The sequence below is a fragment of the Leptonychotes weddellii genome, chromosome 2 (assembly GCF_054177405.1).
Source record: "Leptonychotes weddellii isolate Sample4059 chromosome 2, ASM5417740v2, whole genome shotgun sequence".
Taxonomy (NCBI): Eukaryota; Metazoa; Chordata; class Mammalia; order Carnivora; family Phocidae; genus Leptonychotes; species Leptonychotes weddellii.
This window is the reverse complement of record NC_138370.1, coordinates 74,021,308-74,034,326: the sequence shown is the minus strand read 5'-3', so window position 1 is coordinate 74,034,326 and position 13,019 is coordinate 74,021,308. Positions and strand designations below refer to the sequence as shown.

The 13,019-nt window shown below is 37.2% G+C and overlaps 1 protein-coding gene across 1 annotated transcript in view; it reads right to left on the bottom strand.

The window, feature by feature from the left end:
* ELF2 (E74 like ETS transcription factor 2) overlaps window positions 1-13,019 on the bottom strand; it is a 106,511-nt gene that overhangs the window by 52,020 nt on the left and 41,472 nt on the right. Inside the window, exon 4 of the mRNA XM_081813118.1 lies at window positions 1,611-1,776. Coding sequence (XP_081669244.1) covers window positions 1,611-1,776 — 166 coding nt within the window. The remainder of the gene's footprint in view (window positions 1-1,610; window positions 1,777-13,019) is intronic.

The following is a 13,019-nucleotide window of genomic DNA, read 5'->3' as shown; positions in this document are numbered from 1 at the left end:
TTTAGTTACACCCTAGTTACACTCCTATAATAAAATCAGTTACAATATCTACTTCAAAATATCATCCTGCATAATACGTTTAGCTGTTCTTCCTATTCTTTTCCCCAAGAAGAAAATTCATGTCTGCCATGATGCTTCTAGCTTCAGACTGGAAAACTCTCCAAAATCCTCAAAAAAAACACATATGTATCTTCCTGCCACTTGCATTATCTGCTGTAAATCAAGTACCACTCCAGTCCAGTCACAAAGCCTATATAAAGTGTTTGGCTACCTATTTTGAGAAAATGAATTGATTATCACTTCACAGGGGCTTGCTGGCACTGTTGCCTTCATTGTTCTGCAGAGCAAGGTAACTTTTAATCCCTCAGCTCAATAAAAAATAAAACTGGAGAAAAAAAATAAAAATAAAACTGGAGGAAGCACAGCAGTAAGCTAGAAGAAGTTAGTAGTCTTAGGGAAGGCTACTGGGCTTCAACAAGCAGAAAAACATCAAATATTGAAAATTTTTAATCATGGGACTTTGCTACATGTATAGAAACTTATCTAAATACTTAAGAGTGATGAGGCACCTAGGTGGCTCAGTCAGTTAAGCATCCAGCTCTTGACCTCAGCTCAGGTCTTGATCTCATGGTTGTGAGTTCAAGCCTCATGTTGGGCATGGAGCCTAAATAAATAAATAAATAAATAAATAAATATTTAAGAGTGTTTATTAGAATTATAAACCAAGTATAAGAATTCTTTTTCTCCATTAAGAGCTAAAGATAAATTTTAATATTTATTATTACAAGATAGTCACTACAATCTTTCTGGTACAATACTCTATTTTCTTTATAATCAGTGGCAAAAATGAAAAGGTTTCCAAGGGGGCGCCTGGGTGGCTCAGTCCTTAAGCGACTGCCTTCGGCTCAGGTCATGATCCCAGGGTCCTGGGATTGAGCCCTGCATCGGACTCCTTGCTCAGCAGGAAGCCTGCTTCTCCCTCTCCCACTCCCCCTGCTTGTGTTCCCTCTCTGGCTGTCTCTCTCTCTGTCAAATAAAATCTTAAAAAAAAAAGAAAAAGAAAAGATTTTCAAGGATTATATATATTAATCTCCAATTAAACATATAATTATCTCACCATAAACAGACTGAAATACCAAAATTTCTCAGAAGACAAAAAGGGAAGAAGACTCTGACAGACTGCTACAAAGATGCTTCTGATCTAAGAAAAAAGGAATCATACTGCTCCACCAATATTGACTCAAAGAAACTCTTAATCTGTTACAGAATGAGAATACTGTCTTTATTTTTGAATTAAAAAGTTATCCTCATATACTAGCCTATGGACTTCTATAAGTAAGTAACTAGTCAATATTCACACTCTCAGGAAAAAAAATGATAATTTTATTATTTTGGGCCTGTAATCTTGTCCTTAGAGTCCACGATATGAGACCTGTTATACTCCAGAGAATTCTAATGTAGAACTTCATATCAATTCCCTTAAATAAGAGATGTTTGACTGGTTTCCAAGCAAAAAGAGGTTCTTTGGTATAGTACTCATTTGGCAATAGTAATATTGACACTTATAAAATAAGAAGTTACAAATAATGAACATTTTATGAGATGTCTACCTGTTTCCACATTCTCGGTCTCAACTTCTTGTTCTTCTGCCACATCTTGCATCATGTAAGTCTCATCATCATAGACCAGAACCTGGGCTGCATAGCCCTGCTCTAATCTGGCACTTGGAACTGGCTCCACAATCACTGCTGGGTATTCAGAAACCTTTTCACTTTCCTACAAGAGCAAATTTAGAAAACAATCAACCTTTTTATTCATAAATTCTGGATTTACGTAAAAATACTTGAGTTCACGTAGTCTGAAGGGGGCTACACAATGAGTTTCATGTACTATAATTATGAATGTAAAAACCAAAACAAGAGATGAAAAGGGAACTTTAATAATCTTTTTCAAGGTATGCCTGGGTGGCTCAGTCGGTTAAGCGTCTGCCTTCGGCTCAGGTCATGATCCTGGGGTCCTGGGATCGAGCCCCGCATCAGGCTCCCTGCTCAGCGGGAGGCCTGCTTCTCCCTCTCCCACTCCCCCTGCTTGTGTTCCCTCTCTCGCTGTGTCTCTCTCTGTCAAATAAATAAATAAAATCTTAAAAAATAATAATAATATTTTTCAAGTCTCAGGAGGTAACATTTTAAACAAGCAGGGCTTTAGGATTAAGATGACAAATTAAAAACATGCATATAATTGCACTCTCCTAAAACTCACAAAAATGAAGTAAAAGACTTTTCAACACAAACCCATAAGGAGAAGAGATAAGAGCAACAGAATCTTGGAAGATTGAGAGTGGATGGATAAGTATTATGAAATGGTTTAGCAGACCCAGGACAGCCAAATCACAGCCTGGCAGCAAAAAGAAGCTGAGAAACAACACACTTTATACTGGAGAACCCACAGAAAGCAATACCCATTACTCCTGGAAATGGAGCAGCAGGTGTAGAGAAAGAGGAGGGGTTCAAACAGGAAAATCCCATTAAAGCTGTTTGAAAAGCACTTTGATTCCTAGACCCGTTCCCTCCTCCATGATGCTAGGCAACTGGCCCTCATCTCAGCAGAAGATTGGAGAATTAACTTTCTGGTGATGGAAAAACAAAACTATCTTTGAGGTATATTAGGCACATTTGTTAGTATCGGTACTGCACCAAAAAGAGAGTTTTCAATCAGCTTTTTAGTCCTCCACTCTTAATGATGAACAGACAGCCAAGTATTGCCACTCATCTAAGGAAAAGCCTCTACCACAGAATATATACATATACATACACACACCCACACACATATAGGGCATATTCCTCATAGAGATAAGATATTATACCCATAAAGTAAGAACAGAATATAATTTAATAAAGAAAGAAAGAGTTCTTAGAAGTTAAAAACATGATAGCTGAAATAAAAAAGACAGAGGCTTGAAGAAAAAAAAAAAAAAAGACAGAGGCTTGGAAGATAAAACTGAGGCAGTCTTCCAGAAACCAGAGAAACAAGATGAAGTTTTGAAAAATAGGGGAGAAAAGAGAATGGTATTAGAGGACCAGTCCAGGAGGTCCAATATCTGAATAACAGAGTTCCAGAAGAAGAAAATAGGGGAGAAAAAAAAGGTTGGAAAGAAATGAAAGAGTTCCAGAAAATTTCCTGAGCTGACAGATACGAGCTGCCCATTTGAAAGGACCCACCAGATATTTACAATAAAAAATTAAGGGAGACCTACCCTGAGGCATACCACTGTGAAATATCACAACACTGGGGACAAAAAGGAAGATTCTACAAGTTTCTAAAGAGAAAATGCAGGTCACATACAAAGAATATGGACTCGGACTTCAGTCTTCTCAATAGTCGTATTAGGAGGAAAATGACAGTGAAACCACCTCTTCAAATTAGAAAGGAAAATTATTTCTAACCCAGAATTGTTCAGCCAGTCAAATCATCTTATGAAAATTAGGTATTTTTTCAAATATGAAAGATCTCAAAACATTTATCTTCCATACATCCTTTCTCAAGAAGCAAGTGGAGAGTGTATTTCATCAAAAAAAAGTAAAATTTTAATAAAGACAGCAACTTAAGATAGACAATATGGGAGATTCAAAATGGGAGAGAGACAATAGTAATCTTGAGAAGGATTGCGAAGAGATTCCAGGATGCCACTATGCACTAGATTTATAGGGCAACCAGTCTGGGTTGTAGGAACATGATTCCTGAGACAGGATGATAAACTGTCATCACCAAGATAGCCACTCACATTATTCCTAAGGACAGAGTGTCCAGATAAGCCTATTCCCAGTTTTTATTCATATTTGGCTTGCTTTGATATATCTACTTTGCATTGCTACCTAGAACAGCTAAGAACACTCATTTCACCTCCTAGATGTGTTCTGCTTTGATCTACTCTTAACTGTTAGAAGAAGGCCACAAAGAGCTTAGAAACAAACAAAAGCAGAATAGCATTCTTCCCCTGTGACTGTATATACACCTGCTGAACAAACCTGCAACACCAGGTCATACCACTGCCTGAAGCCTGACCAAGATGACCCTATGTTTCCAAGATGTAACTCATGACATTCCTTACTGATTTCCTGAGTAGAACCTCTTGAAACTCAGTGAACCTGATGCCAGACTAATCTTCCTTTTCCTGGAAGCTTTAATCTGTGGTAATGCTATCTTTTCTTAACTCAGTTAGCTTGGGACATTATTCATTTTTTAAAAGTAAACAACATGTTGTTTAGGAGTATATCCAAAGACAATAAAGCTATAAAGAAAAGTAAAGGAATATTACCACATACATCAGGATAATGGCACCTCTGGGGATATTAAGAGAGGGACACACAATATTCTAAAATAATACTAATTTCTATTTTTAACCTGATTGAGAGCTAATATTTATTCTTTTTGTTATTCTTAAACTAAAACATATTATATTTTATACACTCTTCATTTTGTATCAAACATTTCACAAAAAAGTTTAAATAAATTAAAAACAAAGGTATAATAAATTAAAAATAAGCAAGCACATGCTGAATATTAACACTGAATTTCCTACTCTGTATAAGGCAAAAAAAATTTAACATTAAAAAAAAGTCCTGGGGCGCCAGGGTGGCTCAGTCAGTAGAGTGACCGGCTCTTGGTTTCGGCTCAGGTCATGATCTCAGGGTCCTGGGATCGACCCCCATTTCAGGCTCTGCGTTCGGGGGGAGTCTGCTTCCCCTCTCCCGCTCCCTCTGCCCCATCCCCTGCTCAAGCACTGTCTCTCTTATATAAATAAATAAAACTTTAAAAAATAAATCCTTCCCCACAAATTGGATATACTAACAGTTGAATCTCCATGCTTCTTTCTCAGCTTTATAACTCGAACCTACAGGCAGCATCACTTAGCTATAATACCTGTTAATGAGAAGCATGGGATAGGTAAAAACTGACGAGATCTCCACTCATCAGAAATTCAGAATGCAACAACTAAGTGGCATTTGAGCTAGTATTGACCCAAGCAGTAAATATCTTATTTATATATAACCCAAGGGATTTATAACTTCTTTAATTCCTCTGAAATCTAATAGTATTATTAATAGTAATATTAACCTGAAATTATTTTATATTGTGAACTCTCCACCTCCACCTTACCAGTAGGAATTGAATCAAATTGTCTAAACTATGCAATACTTGAGTCTAGAATATTGTACAAGGTCAGTTCCCCCATCTATACTCTTTTCCCCACCAATTAGGATTCTAGACCCACTCTTCTCTCTCGTACATGTTAGTTAGGTTTTAATATTTCAATGGTTCCTTCTAACTATAAAAAGAAAAAATCTTTATTTCAACTCTTCTTTTAACTGAACTCCAGATCTTTACTTCTTATACCTGTACACGCTCTCAAAAGGTAGTCTAACTCTTTAGCTAGCTATCTACACATACCTTATAATCTGGATTCCACCACCTCACCAAAACTATTCTCTTAAATGTCAGTAAGGACTAAATTCTATTCCAGTTTTCACCCTCCTTTCCCTTTCTGCAGACTCTTATACACTTACACACTCTTACCTCATTTTAAAATTATTTCTTCCATCTTTTTTGTTCTCTTTCTACCACTCTACTTTTAAGCATCTCCTCTGATTCTTCTTCCATCTCCAGTGACTGAAATATAGCCAATTAACTAAGGTTCTGTCCTCAGCATTTCCTATTCTACCTTCCCTGGCAAGGCCACCCATTCTCAGGGTTTATTTTAAAATAGCACCTCTATACTGATGATTACTAAATATCTGTCTTCTTCTCTGGCTCATCTCCTGAACTCCAGAACCAAATTTTAAACTACCAACTTAACATCACTACAAGAATAATCAGCTAATACTCTAAGCTTAACATGTTTAAATGGAACAAATTATCACCATCTTTCCCTGTTCTCCCTCCCTGTGTTCTCTAAACCTGTTTCTTCATATTAAAAAAAAAAGGTTACAATATTCATACCCCTCAAAGTCCCTTGAAAATTAAATATCCACAAAGTACATTTGCTTAGCACAGTGTTTAGAATGTTTAGAACAGAGTAAATACTCAATTGGTGATAGCTAATTGTCATTTTGTAAGATTAGTAATAGTATTCAAACCTTCTATTTGCCCTCAACTTTGGAGGGCATCTTTTCACATTACAATCAGAACTGTCTGTATTACTTCTTTGTACAAAAAGCTTTCATGACTCCCCATTTGTCTAAAAGAAAAATTTAACATACAAAACAATGGTTTTTAACACTCTTTGAAGTATAACCCTCAACCCACGTTAGGTGTTGAATTGATTCAGATTGGAGGATTATAAAAGACTTCCTATAACAGGGTCCTGAATGGATGAAAAGAATTTTGATAGATGTGGAAGGCAATTGTAGGCTCATGAACATGAGCAAAAGTCATGGAAGCTTTCACATTTGGGAATTAGGGCCAAAGCAAGTAATCAAAGAACTATGAGAAGTAATGCAGAAAATAAGACTGTAAAGGTGGTGTATTAAGTTCTGGAGTTGTTGTAACAAATTATCATAAACAGGGCTGTAATGCTCCTATTAATGTTCCTGCTCTTCCCCTCCCTTCTGTTCTATTACATTCCTTATCACCTATGAGCCAATTTACCAGATCATACAGTAATTGTGCACTTCATTTTAAAAGAACTGTCAAATTATATTTCCACTATAAATGTATGAGAGTGACAGTGCTCTACATCCTTTTCAACACATGGTACCCCTGTTATTTTTTTATAAGATTTTATTAATTTATTTACTTATTTATTTAATTAGATAGAGAGACAGCACAAGCTGGGGGAGAAGCAGAGGGAGAGGGAGAAGCAGACTCCCTGCTGAGCATGGAGCATGATGCGGGACTGGATCCCAGGACCCCAGGATCATGATCCGACCCGAAGAAAAACGTTTAACCAACTGAGCCACCCAGGCGCCCCTCCAACTTATTTTATATATTCTGAATATAAATCCTTTGTCAATATATATTGTAAATATTTTTTCCAATCTTGGCTTCACTTTTTCATTTTAATGGAATTTTTTTTAAGTTTTTTAAAAGATTTTATTTATTTGAGAGAGAGAGAGCACGAGCAGGGTGAGCAGCAGAGAAAGAGGGAGAAGCAGGCTCCCCACTGAGTAGGGAGCCTGACCTGGGGCTGATCCCAGGACTCCGGGATCATGACCTGAGCCGAAGGCAGACGCTTGAAGCAACTGAGACACCCAGGCGCCCTTTAATGGAATTTTTAAGAACAGAAGTTTTTAATTTAAATGAAATTCATCATTTTTTCTTTTAAAGCTTTTTTCATGTTTTTGTGTACAATCTAAGAAACCATTGCCTAATTCAAGATTGAAAAAATTTTCTTCTGTGTTTTCTTCCAGAAGTTTTTATAGTTTAAACATTTAATTCTATGATCAATTTTGAGTTATTCATTGTGTATGTGAGAAAGGATTGAGTTCATTAATTTGCATATGGATGTCCAGCAGTTCCACCATTATTTGTTTAAAAGACTCCTTTCTCCACCAAATTATCACCATTATTGAAAATTAATCAGTGTTATGTGGATCTATATAATGTTCCACTGATCTACATGTCTGTTGGCATATCAACCCACACTGTCTCAATTACTGGAACTTCATGGTAAGTCTTTAAATCAGGTGGATAAGCCCTCTAACTTTGTTTTAGCATAAGTCTTCCAATCCATAAACATGGTATAACTCTTCATTTATTCAGGTCTTTAATTTCTCTCAACAATATGTTGTGGTTGTCTGCATACAGATTTTTTTTTTAAGATTTTATTTATTTATTTGACAGAGAGCAAAAAAGCACAAGCAGGGGGAGCTGCAGAGGGAGAAGAAGCAGGCCCCCTTCTGAGCGGGGAGCCCGATGCAGGACTCGATCCCAGGACCCTGGGATCATGACCTGAGCTCAAGGTAGATGCTTAACCATCTGAGCCACCCAGGCGCCCTGCATAAGGATCTTTCATTTACTTCATTAAACCTATCCCTATATTATTTTGATGCTGCTAAACAGTACTGCTTCTTAAATTTCATTTTCCAGTTGTATTTTGCTAAGATATATGAACACGATTTTTACATATTCACTGTTCTAAATTTATTAATTCTAACAGTTGTGTAGATTTCTTAAGAATTTCTGTATGCATGATTGTATCATTTAGAAATAAAGACAGTTTACTTCTTTTCCAATCCGTATGTCTTTTATTTTTCTTGCCCTGCAGCAATGTTGAAGTTAGAGTAGACATCTTTGCTTTACTATCAACCTTAAAAGGAAAACATTCCCCTTTTCACTTTTTTTAAGATTTTATTTATTTATATGACAGAGAAAGACACAGCAAGAGAGGGAACACAAGCAGGGGGAATGGGAGAGGGAGAAGCAGGCTCCCCGCTGAGCAGGGAGCAGGATGTGGGGCTCGATCCCAGGACCCTGGGATCGTGACTTGAGCCGAAGGCAGACGCTTAACCAACTGAGCCACCCCGGCGCCCTATATTAGTAATTTTTGCCTCATAGTTTTTTTTTTTGATTCTGCAGTCTACTTAGAGATTTATCAATTTTATTAACTTTTTTAAAGGACCAGCTGGTAGTTAATTTCTCTAATGTTTGTCCACTTTCTACCTTACTGACCTGTTATGATTATTATTTCCTTCTTTCTGCTTTGGGTTTAATTTGATCCTCATATTATAGCTTATTGAGATGGAAGCTTAAATGATTTCAGACTATACTCTTTTCCTGATATAAGTATTTGAAGATATAATTTCCCTCTAAGCACTGCTTTAACTACATCCCTCAAATTTTGATATACTGTGTTCTCATTTCCATTCAATTAGGATATTCTCTAATTTCTCTTGTGATTTCTTTTTAATCCATGAGTTATATAAAAGTGCGCTGTTTAGGGGCACCTGGGTGGCTCAGTCGTTAAGCGTCTGCCTTCAGCTCAGGTCATGATCCCAGGGTCCTGGGATCGAGCCCCACATGGAGCTCCCTGCTCAGCGGGAAGCCTACTTCTCCTTCTCCCACTCCTGCTTGTGTTCCCGCTCTCCCTGTCTCTCTGTCAAATAAATAAAATCTTTTTTTTTAAAAAGTGAGCTGTTTAATATCCAAATATTTGAGGATTTTGCAAGAGTTTTTTGTTGTTAATTTCTAACATAATTCTGCTTTGGTCAAATAACTTTCTCTGTATGATTTCAATTCTTTAAAAAGTATTGAGATGTAGGGTGCCTGGGTGGTTCAGTCGGTTAAGCATCCAACTTTTTTTTATAACAGACTTTTATTTGGATAGAGGGATCATTTTTTAATGTAAATTCAATTAATTAATGTAAGTGTATTATTAATTTCAGAGGTAGAATTCAGTGATTCACCAGTTCTTTATAACACCCAGCGCTCATTACATCATGTGCCCTCCTTAAGTTACCCCATCTCTATTCTGTTCCAGGCCCATCACCCAGTTACCCCATTCCCCCTATCTGCTACCCTCCAGCAATCCTGTTTGTTTCCTATGATTAAGAGTCTCTTATGGTTTGTCTCCCTCTCTGATTCCGTCTTTTCTTTTTTCCTCCCTTCCCCTATGCTCCTCTGTTTTGTTTATTAAATTCCACATATGAGTGAAATCATATCATTGTCTTTCTCTGCTTGTCTTATTTCGCTTAGCATAATACCCTCTGGTTCCGTCCACATCCTTGCAAATGGCCAGATTTCATTTCTTTTCATGGCTGAGTAATATTCCATTGTGTGTGCGTGTATATATATACATATATATATATATATATACACACATCTTCTTTATCTGTTCATCCCTCAATGGACACCTGCGCTCTTTCCATAGTTCGGCTACTGCGGACATTGCTGCTATAAACATTGGGGTGCAGGTGCCCCTTCAGATCACTACATTTGTATCTTTGGGGTAAATACCTAGTAGTGCAGTTGCTGGGTCGTATGGTAGCTCTGTTTTTAACTTTTTGAGGAACATGCATACTGTTTTCCAGAGTGGCTATACCAGCTTGCATTCTTACCAGCAATGTGAGAATTTTCTCCTTTCTCTGCATCCTCACCAACATTTGTTGTTTACCGACTTACTAATAGCCCTTCTAACTGGTGTAAGGTGGTATCTCATTGTGGTTTTGATTTGGATTTCCCTAATGCCAAGAGGTGTTGAGCATTTTTTCAGCTATCTGTTGGCCATTTGGATGTCTTCTTTGGAGAAATGTCTATTCGTGTCTTCTGTCCATTTCTTGACTGGATTATTTGTTCTTTGGGTGTTGAGTTTGTGAAGTTCTTTATAGATTTTGGATAGTAGCCCTTTATCTGATAAGGCATTTGCAAATACCTTCTCCCATTCTGTCGGTTGTCTTTTGGTTTTGTCGACTGTTTCCTTTGCTGTGCAGAAGCTTTTTATCTTGATGAAGTCCTAATAGTTCATTTTTGCCTTTGTTTCCTTTACCTTTGGAGATGTATCTAGCAAGAAGTTGCTGCGACCAAGGTCAAAGAGGTTGCTGCCTGTATTCACCTCTAGGATTTTGATGGATTCCTGTCTCACATTTAGGTCTTTCATCCATTTTGAGTTTATTTTTGTGTATGGTGTAAGAAAATGATCCAGTTTCATTCTTCTGCATGTGGCTGTGCAATTTTTCCAACACCATTTGTTGAAGAGACTGTCTTTTTTCCACTGGATATTCTTTCCTGCTTTGTTGAAGATTAGTTGACCATAGACTTGAGGGTCCATTTCTGGGTTCTCTATTCTGTTCCATTGATCTATGTGTCCGTTTTTGTGCCAGTACCATGCTGTCTTGATGATTACAGCTTTGTAATAGGGCTTGAAGGCCGGAATTGTGATGCCACCAGCTTTGGTTTTCTTTTTCAACAATCCTTTTACTAGCCAGGGTCTTTTCTGGTTCCACACAAATTTTGGGATTATCTGTTCCAGCTCTGTGAAAAATGTTGATAGTATTTTGATAGGGATTGCATTAAATATATAGACTGCTCTAGGTAGCACAGACATCCTAACAATATTTGTTCTTCCAACCCATGAGCATGGAATCTTTTTCCATTTCTTTGTGTCTTCCTCAATTTCTTTCATGAGTGTTGTGTAGTTTTCAGAGTACAGATCCTTTGCCTCTTTGGTTAGGTTTATTCCTAGGTGTCTTATGATTTTGGGTGCAATTGTAAATGGGACTGACTCCTTAATTTCTCTTTCTTCTGTCTCATTGTTAGTGTATAGAAATGCAACTGATTTCTGTGCATTGATTTTATATCCTGCCACTTTGCTGAATTTCTATATGAGTTCTAGAAATTCTGAGGTGGAGTCTTTTCGGTTTTCCACATAGATTATCTATCATGTCATTTGTGAAGAGTGAGAGTTTGACTTCTTCTTTGCCAATTTGGATACCTTTTATTTCTTTTTGTTGTCTGATTGCTGAGGCTAGGACTTCTAGTACTATGTTGAACAACAGTGGTCAGAGTGGACATGCCTGTTGTGTTCCTGACCTTAGGGGGAAAGCTCTCAGTTTTTCCCCATTGAGAATAATATTCGCTGTGGGCTTTTTGTATATGGCTTTTATGATATTGAGCTATGTTACCTCTATCCCTACACTGTGGAGAGTTTTAATCAAGAAAGGAAAGCATCCAACTTTTGATTTCAGCTCAGGTTGTGATCTCAGGGTTGTAATATCAGGGTTGTAATCTCAGGGTCATGGGATCAAGCTCCAAGTCAGGCCCCTCGATCAGCAGGGAATCTGCTTGTCTCCCCTCCCCCTCCCTTGGACCCTCTCCCCTGCTCATGCTCTAATAAATAAATAAATATATATTTTTAAAAAGTACTGAGATGTGTAGGTACACCTGCCTAGCTTGGTGGAGCATGTAACTCTGGATCTCAGGGTTGTGAGTTCGATCCTCACATTGAGTGTACAGATTACTTAAAAATAAAAATTAAAAAATCTAAAAAAAAAAAAGTATTGATATTATAGCCCAGCATATGATCTATCTTGGTTCAGTCCATGTGCACTCGAAATAAATGTGTACTCTGGTACTATTAGGTAGAGAGTTCCATAAATGTCCGTTAGGTGAAGCTGGTTGATAATGTTGTTCAAGTCTTCTATATCCTGATTCTCTAACTGTCCTATCAGCTTCTGAGAGGTATGCAGCAATCTCCAGCTAATACTGTGGATTTATCTATGTTTTCTTTCAGCTCTGTCACTTTATGCCTTGTGTTTTTTGTTTTTTTGTTTTTTTTAGATTTTATTTATTTGGCAGAGAGAGAGAAAGTGAGAGAAGGAACACAAGCAGGGGGAGTGGGAGAGGGAGAAGCAGGCTTCCCACTGAGCAGCGAGCCCGATGCGGGGCTCAATCCCAGGACCCTGGGATGACCTGAGCTGAAGGCAGACACTTAACAACTGACCCACCCAGGTGCCCCTGCCTTGTGTATTTTGAAGCTCTAATAATTGAGGGCATACCCATTTCTTGACAAATGGTCCTTTTATCATTTATGAAATCTATCTTTAACCCTGGTAATATTTTTGTCCTGAAACCACTTCAGCTTTTTTATGATTAACGTTTGCATTGTATATCTGTTTCTATACTTTTATGCTACATTGTTATACTTAAAATGAATTTTTTATATGTAACATAAATAGATTTGGCTTTTTTTAACCCAATCTGACAATATCTGCATTTTAATTGCACTGTTTAGAATATTTACATTTAATAGTATCAGTAAAACAGGGTTTAAATCTACCATCCTGCTCTCTGTTATTTCATTTATTCCTTTCTCTTTATTCTCTGTCATCTTTTGAATTGAGTATTTTTAGTATCCATTTTAATTCAAAAATTGCTTGCTATCAACAGTTCTTTGCTTTATTTTTTAGTGGTTCTCTAGAGTTTACAACATGTTAATCACAGTTAATATACAAGTAATGTTACTTTACGAATAATGTAAAAAGCAATAGTATTCTTCCAGTTCCCTCCTCCTATCCTTTGCTTACTGT